Consider the following 23,150-nt stretch of genomic DNA (forward strand, 5'->3'; position numbering starts at 1 on the left):
AAAATTTTATATAGATATCATCAGTTACTCCGCTCTTTAGTTTTCAGTGTGTTATTCTTGGGGTTACTCTTTTAGAGTAACTTGGATCAGTAACTTTAGAGTAACTCTCAGTAACTATAGTTATGACCTATGTTTCCTACCAGTTTTGATAGTCATGAGAGGGTGTTCTGTGGCTGGTTCAGAGCCACATGTGCTGGCAATTGAGTATGCAATCAAAATGGAAGAAACTTGGATTCTGCTTGTGTATTTCTTCCATGCTAGCCATGCTGATGTTAGTTCACAACTCCTACATGGCTACTAGTTTTCACAAAACATGTAGGGGCTCTGGCCTGTGATGATTGGTCAACCTTGATTTCAGTTTAATAAACCCAAAAGTTACCAGAGATGGATACTGACAGACAAACTGTATGCCGACAAACCTAAGCCTGAGAAACCAGGCTAACAGATATAATTTCAGAACACACAGTTTTGATATTTCTCTAAGAATAGCTGAGAAAAGTTGCAACATACTAGCACTCAAGACTTGGAACGCAGTGACTTAGGAGGGTGTACCACCGTCTCTTAATCCCAACTCAAAGCAGTCACGTCATCAAATACACTGCCAAATTAATACTGGAATAACTGTGATTGAATTTCTTTATTTGTTATGGGGAAAGATTCTTACTGAATTTTGACACAATTATCTTTTCATGATGGCAGTTGAACTCTACAGATTTGGATCATGTTTGTGACTTTATAATTAATGTAAAAAATTACAGAGATTGTTTGTGAGTCATTGTAGTCAAGCTGTGGTGTCATGCCTCAGATTATGCAAATAATATAGAGATCCCTAATATTGCCTTGTGATCTGTGCTCTTTTCCAGCTGCTTAAAAGGTTCACCATTTGAAGAAGGGTAAAAGCCCTCAGCGCTCTTACTATTTTTTCATGTGTGTTCACCCTTGTAATTCTTAAGTCACTACTAGAGCTTCTGCTGTTACTGTCGTTCTATAAAGTCAAAACTTAAGGAGTCATGAAATTCACATGTGACTTCTAGCTAGAGCTCTGGTCTAATTAAGAAGTCCTAGACAACAAAGTCAATTGATAAAAGCTTGTCTGTATTGGATGCCTTGATGACATCCTCCTTCAACATTCCATGGAAATACTTTTAGCAGAGTGATAGCTGGGGTTTTTCAGACTTGTATTCAGCTGATCAATTAAATACAGAGTTAAAAATTACCTTGAGGTAGTCCTCTGTTTTGGAAAACATGTTTAGTTTCTACTTCCACGTGGTTATATATGCAGTGATATGTCTAATATAGCATCTTGAGGCTGGTTTTTAGCAGTTATTATCTGGACATTTACAACTACTAATGTGTATTTAGGGTTTAGAAATGTGTCTAGCCATCTCATGATCCTGGTTTGGACTTGAATGCCTTCTGAAGTACTGCATAGAGTCTGACTCCATCCAATGAGACACTGACTTTGAAGCAGCAAATCCATTAAATTTTGGTCTTTGGCAATGATCAAGTAATTCTAGGCTAGCCTTACTCCCTCCCAACTTTTTTCAAAACCTTTAGATGAAAATCATCTTTTCGAGCATTTCTGAGTACTCACTGTGGTTTCCACTTGGAGAAATTACGCTAGAAACGACAACTGTTCTCCATGCAGGAGGAAATACAGTGCTATATTGAACAAAGAAACTCATATTTCAGTGTTTTGGTGGAGAAAGTACAAAGAAAGCAGCATGGGCAGACTGTGGAGGAAGGGTGTGACAGTAACTCACAAGGGATATGTGGATTACTTTTCCTGTGAGGAAGGTGGAAATTCACCCAAGTGTGCAGTGTGCTTTTTTTCATTCATCCTTAGCAAAGCCCGTGGGAAACCTGACATAGTGAGTACCCAGAGGCCTGAGATGCTGCAGGTGTTTCGCTTTCTGGATGCTCCAGCTACCGATATTTCTGCCTGCTTTGGGTAGCTGCATGCAATAGTTCAGTCCATAAGAATTTACCTCATGTTTCAAGAATTTTTGTATGTTTTGGTAATTGTATTGGGATAGAATTGAATCCACTTGATTCAAACCTGTTCTCATGTAGCTGCAGATGGCAAATGCAAGATTAACACCATATTGGAATGGCACAAAGAGTAACTGAAAAACTGATTTCCTTACCACTTTCTATATTGGGATTTGATCTTTATATTAAATAAAGGGATAGCTCATTTATTGTAGTCTGCTTTGTTGTGGTCCATCTCTCTGTCTTCTGTGTGTACTTACTTTGCTCTTCTGTGCTGGAACTAGCTGACATTCATGTGACCATAAGGGAAAACAGTTCAGGAAACTGATCTGGCTGAAAATTCACCTTGTTTTGGTTTTTATATATATTCTTTTTTGCAGTATATATTTGTACAAAACTGTTCCAGAGCTGAACACTGATATTCCACACAGGTGTGTTTATGTTGTTTCTTGCTGCTTTTGCCACCCTACTTAGATATGTTTTTATAATGCAGATGCATGAAGCTGTATTAAGTCTTTCTGCCTATTTCCATGTATTTTGATATGTATAAAATATATATTGTCATACAGGAATTCTTTTTGTTAAAAGAAAGCAAATTGCCAGGTTTCCTTTTTTCCTAACTTTTCCTAAAAATCTAAAGATCATTAGATCTTTGAAGCTGGCATTCCAGATAATAGAGAAAAATATTTGTAATGACGTTCCAGAAACATTTTTTCACTTAGATTATTCACTCAAAAGATTATGTACTATTGTTAGTTCTGGCTAATATGTGATCCAACTGCAGGTGTTTCAAATTTTAAAACTCTTTGTTGCCAAATAACACCAAAATTAACATTTAGAATACTGTGTTACCATGGTGATTTCTTGGTTAGAAGAATGCCAAGTAACTATAAAGTGAAACCAATGCTTTTGATGTGCCCTAAAACGAGGAAGGGAAAAGAGATCAGTGAGAACTGAAACATTACTGAGTCCATGATTTTTTTTTTGGTAGGTATTAGAGAGACCCTGAATATTCAACTTAAACACATTTCACTTTGTTTTTATTGTTTCATTTGGGTTTTTTTAAGATGGATTTCTTGCTTTGACACTTGTTGATGTGTAATTTAAGCACTTAGAAAAAAATTTGTAAAAATGGCCACTGTGCAAAGCACAAGTGATTTTGTTGTATTTTAGTGACTTCTTTCCTTTCTACTTTAGCAGCACTATTCAAACTTGACCGATTCAAAATTAAATCTCTTGCTGCATTAAAATCTAAAATCTATTGTGTACCTATGGGCATATATTAATAATTTTTTCCTTTTGCTTTGAGCCATTTTGATCCTGGTAGATCAGGCTCTCATTTCAACCTCCTAGGCTTCTCTTGGCATGAATGGAATGTATGAAGACTGAGGTATATCCTGTACCTGCAATTTCATATTTTTTCTGTCATTCATTCACTTGATCCTGTTGTATGGTAGTTTGTCATTAGCAATATGGTAGGCTGTATTTAAAATAGACTCTTCCTGGGACAGAATTGACAGCCTTGGTTCTTGATGTTTTCTGTTTGTTATCCCACTCTAACGTGTGACCCTCGTGTCAGATAAATCCTGTTAGCCTGGAGAGTACAGGAAGAAACTGAAATGGAAAAGTAAGCTCAGAATTATCCTCCTTTTTTCCAGGCATCAAGTGATAGAAAAGATATAAGAAATCTTTATTGCATGGTGGATTTGGATGTGTCTGCATAAAATTACAGAACATTGCTTTAGGAACATCATTTTCAAATTGTGAAAGAAATATTTTTGCAGTTGTGTCTGCAAAATTGTCTTGTTGAAGACAGTTTTTATATAGGAGAGACCTTAGCATGTTCAGGAAGAGGCTGGAGGCCTCTGTTCAATGTGTGTGTATTTGTTCAACGTTATGGATATTTGACAATGTTACAAACATTCAAGATTAAGTTCTTTTTCACTAGATGAAGTTAGATGTAGTGTCCTTCCTTGTAGAGAACAGATGACTTGTCTTTTCTGGTTGCTTGTACCAGAATTAGGAGTAGACTGTGTGCTGGCATTAAGCAGAAGTGGATGAAGAAATTCTGTCTGTCTAGTGCGGGTTGTTTAAGGATTTAATAATTTAAGTGCATTATTGGGTCAAGACCAAAATATTCAGTACCTCATGGGCTGAAGCCCAAGAAGAACAGTTGTATGTGCTTCAGACTGCTCTGAAGAAAAGGACATGTCAATCAGTTTATTGGCTTTAATGCATTTTGGATAGCTGGGACAGACTCTGTAAGTTAACTTCTATTACCTTTAGTTAAGAAGAATTTAAGACATTCTAGGTCCTTCAGGTATTTTCATATACAGTATTAGCTTTTGTATGTGGTAATGTAAAAAAATCCAACACTTTTTCTTCACAGTTGTTCTAGTATTTCGGTGTTTTTTTGAATAAAATGCATTCAAACAAGTCGTAAGCAGAAGCATATTAGTGCTTCTCTTAATCCATTGGATTTTTTTTTTTTTTTATAATTGCTTGGGTTTGGGATTTTTTTTTGTCAAGTACAGTTGATACTATAGTTCACAGTAGACACGTACCTCTCTTGATACATCTACAAATCTTTAGTCACACTTTCCTTTTTTTTTTTCTAATTGGCTGAACACTAGCTTAGTTTGGAGTCATGTTGCTTGTACAGACCTCAAAACAAGTTTCAGAAGTGGCCAAGTATAACATTTTATTCTAATGTAATGTTCGTTTAAGAACTTTGCTGCTGTTGTCTTTAAAAATGTGAAGGCAAGTATCTTTGACTAGTCATGTGAATTTGAATGTATAATTGTACCTACACTGTCATTTTATTCACATTCCTTGCTGTGTTTTTCTTGCCATCTCTAATATGAGGACTGTTTTGTAGTAATATAGACCTTCAGAACCTAAACTAGACTTCTTGATATTGTTTTATCTAAAAATGCCTTAACGTTTCTCTTAAAGAAACTTGAAAATTTTCAAGCAAGTTTTTTTGGAACAGCTTAATTATGTGGGAGGCTCTTAAAATAACTTTTTATTCGACTGCACATGTGTTTTGTCTTGTGCTATGTACAATAACAGTGTCCCATTAATTTGAAAAGGATAATGTCTGTGATCAGAAGCCGTTTCCAGACAGTCTAATACTGATTTAGGAACTGATTCAGCCCTTCCAAGACTTTTGTTAGTCTAAATTAATTTGTAACTATGAGTGAAATACCAGTGTCAAATCGGAACTATTTCATGAAAAAGACCTAGAGATCAAAGGCACAATTAAGTAATCCTGTGTCAGTTTCTTTCTGGGCACGGGGAAGGCTTGGACATGCTAAGGATTGGAAAGGTCTGATTGGACTACCACACAAAAAGGCGCAAATCTCTGGGAATGGCTGTTAACCCTTTGGAGCCAGCTATAACCTGAGATAGAAAGGCAAAGTAGGTGAAGCTATTAGTTTCTCCCTTTCTTAGCTGTGAATTCTGGATTAAATACAGTTCTTATGATGTCTTTAAACATACATCTGTTCTTTATTATTTGCTAGAAATCACCCTCTTGGTTTGATATGTACCCTCTCTGGTGCCTTTGTACTGTGTCAATAGTACCCATCCATTAAAGTTGGGGTTTTTTCGTTGCCAGGATTGGACTGGGAGGATTGAGCTAAATATCACTTTAATGTAGTCTGTGCTGAAGACAGCTGTTCCTATTACAATCTCCCTCAGTAATGTGCACTCCGTGGAAAAGGTGAATTCCAGGAGAGTTTCTAGATCTTGTCTGGCTTGTTATTTGCTAATCCTGTACTGTGCTCTTTGTTTGACCTTTCTGGAAGGGGAGCAGCAGCTGCCATCTGCCTGTGGCTTGTAATGGTTTATGTGCAGCTGGCTGGTACCTGCCATGGTTTGTGGCAGTGCTTGCTGCAGGTGGCAGGCTGTTGAGTTGATGGATGCCTCTCTGTGGAATCCCATCAGCTAGGGAATTTTTCAGGATTTCATCTTTGTTTAGCATCAGTAGTAATACAAATACAAATAATTATAAAAATTCTGTGAAAAGGCACAATGCCAAATGGATGATTTTTGTTCATAAGCATATCTTTTGAAATATGCTTATGTGCATTCATGCTAGTATATGTTACTACCTAGGCTTGATTTCAAAAGTGAGTTAATTTCTTTAATTTTTTTTTTGTATTTAATAATTGATATGTAGTCTGTTCTTACTTTGATATTATCTATTATTAATAATTTGTGAACACAGACATATGGTAGCATTAATGAGTAGGAATGGCTCAATTGTCTCATAAATAGTATTTCCCAACAAAATAAAGAAGTCTTTTCAACAAAGGAAAGCATGTCTCATTCTTTGTTCAAAGAAGTCCTTGAAGTGGTTATTTCCCCATAAAATTGCAGACTTCCTTAATTTCCAGGAATCCTAGATCCTATTGATAGAAGAAATTGTTTGGTTTGTGTTTTGCTTGTTTATAATTATTCTTTTGTGCTTACTGTGACTGCTGAGTAGATTAAAAATCCTTATTGCCTAGCAGTAAGCTATTGACCAGACTTAAAGCATAAAGTCTGATTCTGACTTATACTTCAGCCTTTTTATGTTTCAGTGCAAAGACTTCTCCTTTTTTTCCTGTCTTTTCTTGAACTATTTATAAAAAATACCTTATTATGAATACATATTTGTTATTTTTTGAAAGTCATGACTATTCTTGGTGGGGGGTTTTTTTGTTTCGCTTGGTTTAGTTGATTTTTTTTTCTAGTGGTGGCAAAGTTGCCTCTCTCACTTCATCATACAAGAGACCAGGGCCTACCCTGGTGGTCTAAACCCATTGTTTAAGGCACACTGTAAATCTGAAGCTAAACTTTTTTGATTTCTTTCCCGAAGAGCTGACTGTTTTCTTGAGAACATTATGAGTACTTCCAAGAACAGAGTTGATGCATACTGTCCCGTGTGAAAGAAGTGACTGGATTACATAAATTGATACTCCTAGTCTGCCAAAGAGCAAATACCTTCCCTCATTCCTTCTGTCATGTCTATACAGCCTTCATTGGCTGGCAGCAGAGGAGGCTGAAGTTTGGCTCTTGTAGGCCCTGGAAACATGCTGTGTGTGCATTAATATTTCTATTAAAAAGTACCTGACAAAATATTTTTGAGAGAAAGTTAAATATACTTAATGTTTGCGTACACAGTAACTAATATGTAAAGTATGAGTTACTTAAGTTCCAGTATGTTTCTAGCTTGTGGATGTTTTAAGTAGTTATTAAAAAAAAACAGAGGATAAAAAAACCCAAACTCAAAACAATCTCCCCTCCCCAGACATTCTAAGAAGGCATATCAGGTTTGCATCTGACATTCCAAACTCATTGAATGTACATAGTATCAAAGAGGAGTTCAGTCAGAAGCTGCATTATTTTCTTTCTTCCTTTTAGAAGACGATGTACCATAGGGACCTATGATAATCTCATTCACTGTCTTATAAAAAAGAAATATCTGCATGCCTTGATGGCAGGTGGTGATGTTACGGGTTTTGTCCTTAGCATGTAAAGACTTGAGCAGTGCTGCTGTGTAGCAGAAACTTGGCACTTGATCCTTTTGGCATGTGGTTTCTGTTGTTAACTGAGGTAGAATGCTTTTATAGGTAGACCTGTGTGTACAGTTTCTTTTACTAGGGTAACTAAGGTAAGTACTGACCTTTGCTGTAACACTTTTTGGAACAGGAGACCACTTTTAGGTCAGTTGTTTTTGGCCCAAAAACCTTTACCTTTCTCTTTCTCATAGTGCAAGTGACTAATCACTGCTCCCCATACATGCCCCCTTCCATTGCTTCTCAGAGGAGTACTGCTTCACATGTTCCTTTCCTTGCCTGGCAGAGGTCAGGCTAACAATCAGCACATGCCCCTCTCTAGCAATTGTTTTGCTCAGATTCAGCTTTCATTTAAGCCACTGCTGAATACAGTTGAGGGCTTAACAACTTGATTGAATCAGTAACCTAAGCTACAAACATAATCAGTTATGCAAAATATGTGTTCTGCTTTTCTTTTTTTTTTTTTTTTTTTTCAAGCTAGATGTAGGTTTGTAGCACTAATATTCCTCATTGACCTGACTAGGTGTGCCATCATCATCATCAATCTGTTACTTTTATGTTATCTCTGAGAAATTAGGATAGAAATCTGATGTAAAGAACTTTATTGAGAAAGAGGTGCCAACTTAATTTTGAAATTTATCCCACTTGATAAATTTAAGATAAATTTGGCTTTTGTCTGGAAGGCTGATTTTTGTTTTGGTATTTCATATTATTCAAAGTTTAATTGTTAAATACAAAATCTTAACAGACGTAGTAAGATATACATGAATAAGTAAGGAGGAAGTTGAGTTGTAAAAAAAAAGGGTCGCTATTGACTCCCTGTATCTCTGTGTCCTGGAGTGATGTTCATCAATAGACAGCACCTGGGTTTTCTGTTATGGAATTTAATTGTAAAAGATTGGAAAGATTTCTTTGTTCATCCTATCTTTCTAATAATAATAATAATGAGAATTCTCTTTCTTTGTTATTGGGGTAAGACAAAAATATCATTGCCAGATTTTCTTTAAAACTGCCTGCTTTAAATTTGGGAGCACAGTACTGGGTAGGATGGCAAGTTGAGACAGACTATAGTGAGTTAGAAATCTCTTGGATTTTTGTTTTCAACAAAAATGAATTCAAATATATGAAAACAATTTAATATCTCAAATTCTGCTCTATAATAATGTTAATTTTGAGGGTCGTTCCTTAACACTTCAAGATGTTTCATTATGAAAATGCTTTTATGTATTATGCACCAATGGGCATAATGTACTGCTGGTGTTTCAGTGGGACAAAAATAAGCTAAGTGAAGGCAAAAGGTGAGACTTCTCAAATCTCTAGCTCAGTCTTGCTCTAAGAATAATATTAAATGGCTAGTTAGGAATGTCTTGTCTTCTGTTTAGACCTCACACATTTTTAAGCTGTTGGTTGTTCTTCCTCTGATGCTTATGGAAGCAGTTTGATTTTAATGGAAATCTGAATTCAATTGAAATGGGATTTGGTTAGCAGGGAAATGCACTCTATTTTCAAAGTAGTTCTCTTTGTTCAACTAATTTCTAAAATTTAAGTCAATATAATGTATTATATATGGAATGTAATTAAGGAAAACACTTTATAATGTCTTCCATATTTCTCACAGGTTGTGAAGATGAGAAAAGATGTGAAGAAGGCCAGAGTCCTCACTATTCGCAGACTAACCAGACACATCGGGAAATTAAAATCAAAAAAGTCAGTTTTAAGTAATAATTTTTTTTTTGTGGTTTATAAATGAGGCAGTATTTTAATTGTTTTCACAAAAATGGAAGATGGGAGAAAAATGTACTACATTTAAAACTTGAGGCACTAAAACACATAAATTCTATTTGTCTTATTTTTACATCATTTTAGACTGAAAATACTATCTAAAAGGAGTTCCATAAAACAGAATTGGGGTGGCTTTTTTTAATGGGATATAGTGTATTGGAAGGTAATCTGAATCAGTTACAGAACATTTTACAGCATGTCTGAATGTGTGAGTTTTCATCTTCTAGGTTATTCTGCTGTTGAATTTAAGTTACACCAAGTTTTCTCACTGTAGCTGTCTTTCAGGATTGTGTAGCAAAAAATACTTTGTTTGCATAGATACAGATCATACTTGATTTTTAGTAATTACTATTAATTAATTTTTATATGAACAGTTTAAACAATATTTTGTAGATTGTTTTTAAAGATTACTGGCCTGAAATAACATAGCATGCATCTTAGAGATGGTGTGAGATACATATGTTACTGTGTTCATAGTGTAAATTGAGCATGCTCTCACAATTTTAGCAAGTTGTCCAAAATAAGAAGCAAGCCCAGTGAACTGCCATATTTAAATATTACAGATCTTAATATATAGTTATATTTGAGGCACTCATGTCACCTATTCTTTATATGAATTGTGGTTTAGTATTTTCTAATACAGTAACATTTGTTTTTCACATTGTTCTGCTAAATCCTCAGTGTTTCTTCTGCTGTTCAGTATACCAAAAAAAGGATTAGGCTATGTTCAGCTCTTTGCTAAAACATTCATTTGCCAATAAAGTATTGTGTTAATGAACCATCTCCTGATATTTTTAATTTTGCTGCTTATTATTGCCAGAAAGGAAATAAAGTAACTAAACTGAGATTTTCTTAATAAAGATAGATTTCATTTGCAGGGGTTCAGAAGACTTGAAATTAAAGAACCAAAAACGAGTTGAGAGATTGATAGAAGAAATCCATGCCATGAAGGTAATTCCGTGTTTATATAATTCAATATTAGAGACAATTATTTTAGTAACTGAAAGCTTTGTCTGTTTTCTGCAGCTGCATTACTGAAACTTCAAATAATTTCAGAGTAAGACCAACATAACTAGCAAACTATGAGTGCTTGTGTTTGTCAAGGTGTTAAACAATTTGAGTCTTAAGCTTTCCAGGCTAAACATGAATTTGCTTAGTAGTGTGTTGTATTAAAAGTTTTTACTGTAACAGTTAAAGCACAGAATTTAAAGTTCTTGTGCCACTCAGGAGTATGGGAAGGCATTTTGTGTGTCTGACAATACAATATCCTCATTGTCTGCAAGCTTTAAATACCATGCCATTTGTATTTGGTTCTGTAACAGTTTCAAATTTTAACTGCAAGGGACTGGTTATGCTTGAGTCAGATTTTTTTTTAAATTTAATTTAATTGCTGTTAATTGACACAGTGTTTGTATCTTACATGTTATGGACATCAAGAAAATGCTTCAGAAATTTTATAACTTCTTAATGATTTGTGCTAGTCTCTCAATTTTAGTGATACTGCATAAGATTATGTGTGGTGAAATGAGTTCTGAGTTCCAATCATAGGGCTTGAGCATAAGTCATGTATCGGTCGTGACAAATGTTTTTTTCTCACAATACTGCTGTTTTGATTGCTTCCTTGGTAAGTGTAGTTGATAACTGTGGTTGTCCATGACTACTACTATCCAAGAGTGATACTACTCTTACTATTGTGTGCTGTTCTGGGAGGTTTTTTGGGTTTTTTTAACACTTCTTTCTTTTTTTCCTCAGCATTGCAGAGATCTTAGTCTTCAAAAAAAGGCTAGTAACAGGAAAGGTTTCATTGACCAATTCAGATGTGCCAGATGGATCAGGCAGAACCATAGGGATTTTTAGCTTCATACTTCCAGTAAGAGTCTTCATAAATGAGTAAAAGGGAAAAGAAAGTGGTCAGCACTGCTCAAACACCATGACATTAACATTGAGGCACTCTGCATTACTGACTTGTCATCAGTCTTAAACTTGGTCATGTATTTGCTCCTTTTTCTCTCCTTTTTTTGTTCTAATTTTTTAATTGTTTTTAAATGCCATGTATGTGTGTCTCAGTTTGTAAGAGAATGATCAAGTGATGACATGTGTTACAGCACTGAGCTCAGAAGCCCATGTTTTATGGGGCTTTTGTGAGTGTCCTTGAGATGGTTTCACTGAAAGTTTTGTTCCACATGCATTTACCAGGAGTGTTTGTTTTGTCCACATTGAGCTTTTTCCTTCCAGGATTGGCTCATGCAGACATCTTAAAGCCTGCCTCCGCTCAGGACTGTATTGGTCAAGTACATTCAACTCCTCCTTCAGTTGGCTTGAATATGTACAGGGCTTGTAAGTGGTAGCTTTAAGAGTGATTGTCAGGGGAGGATAGATCTGTAATCTAGAGTAGCAGTCCTGCCCAACCTGCTGTAATTTAAGTCCCACCCTTAGGGAAAATAGTCTTCTCAAACTACATGGCATGGGTCATTTTAGTTCATGGGATATACGTAGTCTTTTAAGGATAAGCTGTTCTAGTTTGGAAGCAAGATTCCTCTCTATTTGGAAGCAAGGATCTGCTCTCTCTGTTGGGGTTTCCTACTAGATTACAGCTCTTCAACATCCACCTGCTCCAACATGAGCACCTTTTCTCACAGGCTGCCAGTGGATCTCTGGATGCCCCATGCACTTCATGAACTACAGGGAAAAAGTTTGTTGTATTATAGTCCTCACCACAGCTTGTAGAAGAATCTCAGCTTGAACTTTCAAAGCACTTTCTCTCCCTCCCTTCTTTCAATGGGCTTAGTTGTCACCATGTTGTTCCCCTCATGTGTCTTCACCTTTTCCTTTTCTATGACTAAGGAGAAAATTGTTGTCTGTAGGTTCATTTGTTCTCAAGCTCTATCAATTGTTTCAAAAGTTTTTGAAGGGTTTTGTAGCACTGAAAGGTTGATCTTGTCTGGGCTCAGTACTGGGGAATTGCTTGTTATGCCCCTCCCTGCTGGCCACGTGAGCCTCACTGGCACTGCATGGGCTGTGCCAGCCACCACGGTGCTGGCACCATTCCACACCTCTCTTACTGTGTAGCACTAAAAAGGAGAAGCAGCTGCTGACACCTCTGCCCCTTCTACCTGTAGCGCAGCTGGCTAAAGGCAGCTAAGCAGCCAAAGTTCACTGCAAGCTGTGCAGTCCCAGCAGCCGCTTGAAGAAGAGGAGGGACTGTGTGTGTTGTTTTCCTTCTTAAATATGTCATTGCAGAGGCATTACTAACTACTCTGATTGGGTCAACAACATGTCTATCATCAGAGCCTTCAATGATTGGCTTTGCTGGGCATAGTAGAAGCTTTGAGGAGCTTCTCTCGGAAGCCACTTCTGTGGCTTCCCCCACTCCCACTTAGAGCTATTGTGTTAAACAAATGCACAAAGCCATCTCTTTTAAACATCAGTCCTTTTTCTTCCATCATCAGGAACAGACCCAGACTTCCTTTTTCCTTATCATATATCCAGAAGAAATGAAAAAGCCACCGGAGAACTGTTAGCAGCAAAGTCTTTGGAAGGACTTTATGTATTCTGATGACCTCAGAGCAGTTATTAGGGGATTCCATTTTACAGGGAATTTGTTTCAGTCTTGGGGGAGAAAGACTGAAATTCTGCAACCTTGACACAGTTGTCTGTTTAACTGAAGTTTTTAATGCAATGGCTTAAGTTTCTCTTATTCAGAAAAAAAAAATCTAATGGTTTGAGATCTTAATCAGGGAGAATCCTTTGCTTTCTTGAGAATTACGTTTGTCAGTTCAGCTGCCTGTAAACTCACAAACTTTTTGAGCCTGTAACTCAGCAGGATTTTTCAGAATGAAACAATTTTGAATTTCCAGTTACAAGATTTTAACTTGTCTTTCTAATTTATATTTTTTCTAACTATAATCTGACACAACAGGAAGGACAAAATGCTTGCTGTTACCAGCAGTAGTATCACTAGCTCTCCGGGATGCTATTTTCCCATCATCAAGTAAATTCTGAACAGACAGTGCTGGCATAATATCACTTTAAACACATTGGTTTGTGGGAGTGAGATGGTATAAGATACTTTTACTTCTAATCTATGAAGAGTTGGTGCTGGGCTGTGTTGAAAAAACCTTTTGTTATTTGAATTTGCAAATAGTATATATTGTAATATTGTTAGACTGACATGTAATTTTTTTCTTCTCTATATTTTCATTGTTAGAACTGAAGAATTAAAAAAAAACTTAACTGGCAAATAAAAGTTCTCAAGCACAACAATCGGAAGTAAACATTGTGAGAAATTAGAGCAGTGTCCTGCATTGTGGATGGAGGAACTGGGTTAATGGTTTACAGGAGTTCTCAAAGCTATTAGAATAATACACCAGTTTTAGAATTCTTCAGGTTTAATATTTCCAAAACTGCATAAAATATTTATTCAACCATTCACAAAAGATGGGGAAAGAGAATGGAATGATCCTTTCTAGTCCTCTAGTATGATACTACTTCTGTGAAATACAAAACTCTGTATACTTACAGGTATTTCTTTACTTGTTTGTCAGGCTTGATGATACTATCAAAATGGATTCATTATCCATGTAGAGTACAACTTCCCATATTTAAGAAGCTATTATTTTTTTTAAAGTTTCTTGGCACAAAAAAAACAGGTTGTCTAGTGATTTCTTAGCAATGTGTAGCTTTCCTTGAGTTGTTGGAGTTTTTTGGCTGAAGATTTTAATATAACTGTTGTTTCTTCACCATGTCTCTAGGAGTACTTTTGCTACTTTTTATCTTAAAACAAAAACCTTGGCATTATGGAAGGTGTTGCTATATCATGTTTGGGGAATGCCCATTAAGAAAGTAAGGACAAAAGGCAGTTTGCAGTGCTTGAAGGGAAAATGCCTTCCTTTTGTCAGGAATGAGCAGCAATTTGTTTCAGCCATTTTCAAGTGTCTTGAAAAAGGAAAGATGCATTTTCTGTCCTGAAAATTATCACTGGAGAAACAGATCAGTTAATACAAAGAGGGTTTTTTAGTACACTCAAACCACAGTATTTATCACAGAATAATGAATTTAGTACAGTAGATACAGGAAAAAAATAATGTTTTCCATTATTTTTTCTTAGTTTTGTATTCTAGGAAGATGTTAATGGAAGTAGACCTAAATATGAACTCCATTATTAAGCTTTTAAAAGCCAAATTATTTTATAAAAGTAGAACCTCAGTTTAATGTTTTCATACTCATTGTCCTTGGAAAAGTCATTCCATTTCCTGAAAGTAATAGAGGTAAGGTTGAGAACAGGGCTGGGTAACTGATAATTATTGTAGTAGGACAGTTTAAGGAACTTGGTAGGTCTGTCTTTTAGTATGGCCTTTTTGCATGGAAGTTTTATATCCTGAAATACCAGGCTTTTAAAAAAATCCTTATAATTTCCTTCTAGCAGTGGTGTTTTCTTTCTTGGTTAATGGTTTCATCATATGTAACCTGGCTTTCAGTTAACATCTTGCCATTAAATGGTCTTAAGTCAGAGTGGAAACTAATGCAGTTTTTTGCTTTTTCTTTCTCTTGGCATGTGTTTCCAACAGTCTTGCATATCTTCTTTTAAAATCGGTAGCAAACATTCATCCTTATGTTATAGAATCTTTAACCTTTAAAAGTTTTGTAAGAGTAATGGGAAGTGCTTAAACTTCAGTGTAATCAGCCTAGGAACTTCTCAACAAAAGAAGTTGAGCTTCTCAACAAAAGGCTGAGGCAGGAGTGGGTCAGATTTTGCAATGGTGTGGGCCAGATGCCACATGTAGACCATTTTAGGGAAGGAGGAAGGAGCAGAATTTAAAGCTATTCCACTTTTAGTGGAGCAGTCCAGATCCTTGCTTTGGTGCATGTGTCTGACTTTTTATCTGTGCATGATGCATTCCTCTGCAGTAATATAGGAAGCCATGGGGCTTTGAGTGGCAGATATATCCATGTGTGCATTGGTTAGGCATACACACGCAAGGAGTCAAGCACTATTAGGAAACAAAAGTTGGCTGCTTGTGCTCTTAACAGCACATTCTACTTTGCTTATGGCAGTTCATGGCTGTTCTGGACAACATATGCCTTATTAGGGAGTATTATTTTTGTTGAACTGCATATTAATTCAGTGGCTATCTAAAATTATGTCAAGGTTGAAGTAAAAGCTCTACCAAATAAGCAACACAATGTGAAGACCACTTAATGTAATGGAGAAGGTGGTATGAAGATTTTCAGTGTGTTCCTGAGTCCAAACATAACCAGAAGGTCCACCAAAGGTGGAAGCAAGAACAGCAAGCCTGTCAGGAATGTAGAAGACACTGCCTGAATGTGCAGAGATTGTTAGTAAATACAAAACTGATGGATTTTCAAGTAGTGAGGAATGGGAAGCACTGCACAAATGGATTCTGTAGGTACACTCCAGCAGAAGTAAGACTAAAGGAAAATAAGATTCCACTGCTCCGTGTGAAGATAAGGAATAAGGTGAGGTATTTAATGTTTGGGTTTTTTTTAATTGATGGATAAGAATGAGGAAGGAATGCCTCATCAGGAACCTACATAAATATGTCTCCTCAGTGTACCCACTTTACTTGAATATTCCTATCTATATCCTTTTTTGATTCTCAAAATAGTGAGAAGGCATGTTGGTATAATCACTGTCTGTGTTTGGTTCCTTATCTTCATAGCATTTCATGCTCTTTTCACTGATACATTGCTTCCTTCCATATTTATGCTAAAATGAGAAACTCGATACTTTATATTCTTCTCTGTTTTCCTAAACTAGTCTCTTGGTTGCTTTTCACACAGGGTCAAAATTTGTTGAATGAGCAATCTCAGCATAAGAAAACTATAGAATATACTTTTCTTTTTCTATATAGCAAGCATAAAAGGATACTTAAAACTGTAAGAAAGACAGAAAAATCAGTGTGGGATCTTGTACTGTACGGTTGTAATTTGAAGGAATAAAATAGCTGACAGCTATTTATTTTATTCTTACTGTTTTATTACATTATAATAGCAGAAGTTTTTTGATTTTTTTTTAATATATTGAAATACTGTCCTGGATTACATAAAAAAATGGGCTGCATTTCTTAAAAATAAAAGTCAGTAAAAATATCATCAGCCTCATTTTGAAAACTTTATTGTTGACAAGATACTTAAATAGAAGCAGCTATCGTGGGGTTTTTTTAATGCATTAGATTCCTAGTTACAAAGTCAAAACAGATCACAAGGGCAGCTTTTTGTTGGATTTGAGACAACTTAAGGAAAATATTAAAGTACGTTCTAAGTGCAGGTTGTCAGCTGACTTAAAAATATGGCTTGCAGATGAAGCTTTTTCTGATCAAGTCTTGCATAAGAATTTTACTATCTTATTTTTTGTAAGGATGCAGAATAAGCCATTTTCACGTTTTGAAAAAATAGGGTTTGCAGATGTGTATTTTCATTGTTTATTTTAATAAAGAGGCAACCTTTGCAATAGTATTTAAAAAAAAGTAATGCAACTCATATGCCTTTATGTGAAAATAGGCCAGTGGCAGCAAAACAAGCCACTTACTATTAATCAAAATAATGACAGAATTGTCAGCTTGTTCTGCACTCATGTTGAAAATACTTGTGTTTTCAAAATAGATACTTTTTTTGTTGTTGACTCTTTCATCATCCCAACATGCATTTCACTTTACTGAACCAACTTGGGCATTTTCTTAAATGTCTCTGTAATTTCTGAGAATCTGAAAAAGAAGATAACATTTCTATAAGTACTACATAGATTTCCTTTTCCTTCGGTCATTCTATGCTGAGGTATGGTAGTTGTCAAAATAAGATTATCCTCATGGGATCTCTGAGGCAATTCTAATTAATTTCATGCTGTATACTAGCTGGTCTTTGTACTTAATTTATTCTGGAGAAATGAAGAATAATATCTACAGTAAATAGTGAATCTACTTAGTATGGTGGATCAATATTAAACTATCTAAATATCCTTAATCAACTGTCCTTTTTTGTCCTCTTTCTTCTAAAGAAATTTTCCACAGAAGTTATGTTTTTTCCCTTCACAAAGAGAAATCCTTCTTTAATATTGTGGTAAAGGTTTTATTCCTATTTCTTCTAATTGAAGAGTTTGTGGTAGGAGAGAAAAAGAGATTGAGATCGCTGTATCTTTATAGTCACTTGGAAATTAATTAATTCGGAATGGCGACTGCATGAATGGTGAGTTGCTATGACTCCTTATTCCAGCTGATGCTTTTGAGTGTAAAATCTTATTTCCCCCATGGCTACCTCCTGTGTAAAAAAAAAAAAAGAAAAATTAAGTCTTTTTGGGAATGTAATGCTAGTGTGAATATGACTCATATGACTTCAGTGCTGGACAGATGTTTTGGCACTTATTATTTATTTAAGTGAGGATTTAGTGAGCACATGGATGAATAGTAAGAGGTAGAATAATGGTACCTTTAGGAGATGATAGTCATGCCTGGCAAATCAGTGGGAATTCTTTGAAGGAGTAAGTACATAGTAGATATTGTTGATTGGGTCTGTACAGTGTTTTGTATTAAAAAAAACCAAAAAACAACATCATTGTCCAGCTTTCATCCAAAGGCTCTAGTGGTTTTATGTTGTTTTAGTTTGGCTTTTCTTTTTTTAAAGTTGTTCATGGATATGAATTTTCTTCTTTTAGTCACAGAGTTAAACATAGTAAGCAAAAGAGAAGAATAGATGCTTGGCTTTCATAGTGTTGGAAAGCTAACAGCGGAGATTTGTGCAGATCAGTGCTGGAAATTATTCAGAAAAAGTGAATGAATGACAGAACTTTATGATTCCAGAATTCTGGGGTAATGAAGATACTGATACTAAAACACTGCTGAGCTGATCAGCTGAGCAACAGAATGACTGAAGATATTCAGTGGTGATAAATATTTAGTACTTGTGGTGGTGGTGAGAATTACATTTCCAGTAGTTCATTTTTACTGGATTGGAAGAAATTGTTTTTTGCTGATACTGCTAGGAGGTGGATATCGGAGTTTCCATAGATATTTGTGAAAACGCTAGGTTGCTCTTCCTTGTCTTCAGAGAGAAGTCAGTCTCTTCCTATTAAAATTAATTATTTTACTGTATACTGCATAAATCATGTTTGTGTGTGTAAAAACCCAAATAAACTAGTGAAAGTATAAAGAAGGGTGTCAATAACAATCAGATATGGCATGGCATCTATATAACGTGTAACAAAATTGGAAGAGGATTTGCCGGGATACAAGGTGAACTACTGATGTTTGAGTTTCAACACAATTCACGTATTTGTCCTGGATAGATATTGTGTACTAGTATTTTGCTGAGGAGGTTTTAACAGCCAGTTTGAAAATCTGCATATACTAAAAAAGTAAAAACCTCTTTTTGTGTTTTGTTACAATCTCTTTTTTTCACCTTTACTCCTCACCCTGGGCAAATCAGGTGATAGGTTTGTCTTGCTGAAGTTTCAAGATCTCTAGGAAAGGACAAAAACTAACTTTTTTTTTTTTCCATGGAGCTTGAAGAAAGGACTGGAGGAGGAGTAGTTTTCCTGGTGACAGTGCATACTGGGAAAAGGAATGGAAACAAGTTCTTTTTATCTGAACGATGTCTAATCTTTGAACTCTTTTGCCCTCTGGAAGCAGACCAAGGGGTTGTGCAGACGGGGTCTGTATTCACGTGCTTCTGCTTCACACTGTATCTCTCCGGGTTCTTCTGTCCTCGCTACTTGTTTCTGTTTCCGCGTCTTAATTTTCAAATCCGAACGTAGCGGGTGGGGAGTTACTACGCGGATGGCGCCCATTTGTCAGTCACTATCTCGTCGTTAGGGAACGCTGCGAGCATCCAGCACGTCCTTTCGCTGGCTGCCTCGGTGGCGCCTTGCTGGCTGTCGCTGCTGCCGGGCGGGAGCGGGGCCGGGGGTGCCCCGCGCCCTCTCCTGGCAGGTAGCGCCGCTTTCCTGCCGCTCTCGCTCAAGCCGCGCTGCTGGCACCCGCCGGCGCTGCTGGCAGCCGCGCCGAATACCACGGATAGTAACTCAAAACCCCAGGCGCTTCCAGCCAGCAACAGGGCTGCTTGGAAATATGGAAACCCTCAAATCGCATGTGGTTGTTATTTTAATATTAGGAAAGCACTGTGGAACAAATTGTGTCAGTACAATGAAATTACAGATTGCATTACAGCGCAAGTGAACGCTGACATTCAGAGCTAAGAGATGTTTGAAGAAAAAAAGAATACTCAAGTAATAATTTTTGGCATCATGCTTGCTGTGCTTCTAAGTTGTTTTTTTTTACTTCTCTTTTCTTTATTATTTTTAATGCTTGTAATTGTAGTTTACTTTCATAGTACCTTCTACTTCTGAAATTGTCACAAAATTGTAGACTTGCTAATTGCTTTCTGTATGCTATGGTGAAAACGGTGACTGCTCTCTGAAAGTGACTACTGAATCAGATGTGAACCTCCGAAATGAAACAATTCATTTAATCTAATTGACAGAATAAAATGCCAAGTTCACAGTGTTCATCTCGGTAGACTGATGTAATTGCTGGCATTTGACTTGCATACCTCTTGAAATATTAAATTAGTTTATAAACGTGGCAGAAAAGAGCAGCCTATACTTGCCAGATAAAGTTTGGGTATTTTACAAGAGCTCAAACAATTAGCCCCATGTTAAGTGTTCTTTTGGAGAGTTGTTTATTTCATTATGTTTTGTTATTAAAGCATGAATAAGTAGTCTTTCCCTCATCTGCTTGTTCTACTTTTAGAAAAGGTTATGCAGTGTAGAGAAATGAGGGCAATTTAGCAAGAGGAAGGTAACAGTTTGTGCAAAACTGTGTTCACAGGATTATGATGTACTTTTATTAGATGAGTATTTCTGTAAATTTAATTTACCAGAAAACAATAAGCCCAAAAAACAATAAAATTTTGTATTGTGAAACTTACTAGATGAAAATTCACAGGTTGACAGTGAATTTCACTTGGATCTAAACTGAGACAGCAATACTGTAGACATTTAGTAATGTTTAAAATTGGTGCCAGCAAAAACCTGACACCAGTGCAGTTCACAAAAAGAACAATTGCTAGACAAGTTCCCCTAGAAGTACATTCTTACATTCCCAATGATTAACTGTGATTTTGGAGTATTCTTCTTTTTTTTTTTTTTTTTTCCCTTTCTGTTTTGACAGGTTAGGAATAGTTAATTCCCATCAAAATGAATTGTGCTATGTTTGTCTAAAGTGATGTGGTTCTCAAGCTTCTGATTTTTTTGGGAAGCTATATTCTGGTTATTTCCTCTAGTGATGTCTTTGGTTTTGTTATTTTAAAATATTAATTAAATTTTACTATTTTTTTTTTAATGTGTTTTGTAGTATTTCTCTCCAAGTTGTTATTAATCCAACAAAGTTGAAAGTTAATGATTTCAAGAAAGGTTATTTTCTTATTTGGAGAGGTCTTATAGTAAAATTAAAGAGCAGTTAAAACAACATAAAATTCACCAAAACTTTCGAAAATATAAGGCAGTTGATAAAGCATGCAAAGTTATTAAAAATGCATTAAATGTCTTTGGTGCATACCTCAGGAAAACTAGAAACTGTAGCACCATTTCTTCCTAAGCTTTTCTTCCTCTTTGTAGTACAGACCCTAGATAATTTATAAATTAAAAACTCTTATTACTTTTGAACATCATAATAATCTTAAACCCAAGTGATCCAGGGCACTGTATTTAAAATATAATTCACTTAACCTGTCTCCAATTAGAGAGAAAATGTCTTCATTTCTACTGGATAAGACCTCTGTTTTCAGTATATGGTGAAACAGAACCAAGTCATGCAGTCAGGTTGCCAGCAAAAGCTTTGTTGGCTACACTGGTTAAACAAACAAACAAAAAAATCCATGGAATTTTTTATTATGCCTTTGCTTTCCTGTAGTTGCCTGTCCTTTATGACACAGATATGTACAGTAAAACTTGACTTCCATGGAAAGCTGCATCTCTACATACATTTATTTTCGGACATTTATCAGACTTGCTGCATTGACTATAAGCTTAGCAAAGGCTAACTTGTTGAACTTGCTAACTTGAAATTATTTATCAACAGAATATATGTTGTTTCTGAATATGTGTAAACTTCTGAAATAGTATTTATTCAAGCAGTATTAGACTTCTGTTTGAAATCTGTTAGTACATATATGTCTTTGGTAGTGAGAAGCTTCCACAACATGAAGAGCATTACTTATTAGAAAGATATACCTGCCCCCATTGTAATGTGGTATCTAATTTTCTTGGAATAATGAGTACATTAGTAATATGCTGATCTGTTTTGTTTGTATTAATTTTGAGTGCACATATGCCTCGACAGACAGTCTTTTTACTTTGTCACTATATTACACTATATTAGATAAAAAGGTCTTCCCAAACACATGCACCCCACAGTGGTTAGTTACTATCTTTTATGGTCTCTTATCACTCAGTTGAGTCATGTGTATTTTAAAAATATTTACATGTTAGCACCTCTTAGATTTTATGTCCATCTGTAATTTAAAAAGCAAGAATTTATTCCAGTGAGTCACCAAAGAAATCATGAAAATAGCTCCCAAAAATAGATTCCTTTATTTGTTCTATCTGAAAGTGTAGGCTCTGGCATAAATGTGTGCAAACATTGAAAATCCTAAATGTTGTCTTGCCAGGAAGAATGGCAAGTCAAACTGAGTGAGGCAGAGAAATCTTTAATCTTTGTGTGAATAAATTAGGTATACCTTGTCTTTTCCTTTCTTTTCCTAAGAACTTTGTAAATGTTTCTGTCCTTTTTGAGTATTGAAAGCAATGGGTTTAATGGCATTTTATTTAAATACAGCATTAACTGTGTCTTAGGCATAGCAAGGCCATTCCCTATGTGGTATGAGTGGATTGTGGTAACATAGGGGAGCTGAAGTGCTGAAGTTTCCCAGTACATTCTCTGCCCTGAGCCCCAAGTGTGGTTTACCCAAGAATGAGTCCGCATTTCCACTGCATGGGACATAATGTGAGCTGACGCTTTCAGATGGACATGCAGGTTTTTTCCTAGTGATGGTTAAAAAAAAAAAACTATCAGGAAAGTTTTTAGCATGGAGATGCTTAGATATTTAATATTTACTAGATTCATGAAGGATTATAGTATTCTTAACGAGTGACTTGTCAGTCTTCATAATTTTTTGGATATTAGTCAGCTTCAGCCCTAGGAGAGGGGTGGCCCTAACAGCACCATCCTGGACTTTCTGACAAATCAGTCTACCTTCATGAGTCTGGTACTGGCCCCCACTGGATTCTCGCCTGTGGGTTGAAAACCTCAGTTCTTCTCAGCAGGAAACTCTTGGTGTGTAATTCTTTCGCATCCAGAGATGTGTCTGCTGCAAAAGGAGGCAATGGCGGGTCTTTTTAGAATTGCTTTAAAAATGCAATGAATTCAACATCTTAATGATTATCCAATCTATTTCTTTACACCAAGTAAATAAATGGAGCAATTGCATCATTTGAGCATTCTCATTCAGCCAGGGTGGGATAAAATGTTACTGGGAATTGCCACAGTCAGAAAAGCGGCAAATCATTAAAACAAAAGTGAGTTCTTAGCTAAAAAATGCTGTACTGCAGAAGGTGCAGTTGCATACAAGTGGGAGGTACAGCGTTCAGAGTTTACCTATCGTTAGGGTACAGTTAGGGAAATTTGGGACAAATCAGTAGGCCTCTCTGGAAGGATTTTATGTAATTTACAGGTAATGGATAAAGATGAGAATGACCTGGATTGCCTGGATTCCATTGAGGAAAAAACTAAAGCCAAATGGAAG

At 36.0% G+C, this 23,150-nt stretch overlaps 1 protein-coding gene across 1 annotated transcript in view; it reads left to right on the plus strand.

The window, feature by feature from the left end:
* SRFBP1 (serum response factor binding protein 1) overlaps window positions 1-23,150 on the plus strand; it is a 70,589-nt gene that overhangs the window by 16,925 nt on the left and 30,514 nt on the right. Inside the window, exons 2-3 of the mRNA XM_023944364.2 lie at window positions 9,175-9,263; window positions 10,217-10,289. Coding sequence (XP_023800132.2) covers window positions 9,175-9,263; window positions 10,217-10,289 — 162 coding nt within the window. The remainder of the gene's footprint in view (window positions 1-9,174; window positions 9,264-10,216; window positions 10,290-23,150) is intronic.

Source organism: Cyanistes caeruleus, chromosome Z (assembly GCF_971803275.1).
Source record: "Cyanistes caeruleus chromosome Z, bCyaCae1.hap1.1, whole genome shotgun sequence".
Lineage (NCBI taxonomy): Eukaryota > Metazoa > Chordata > Aves > Passeriformes > Paridae > Cyanistes > Cyanistes caeruleus.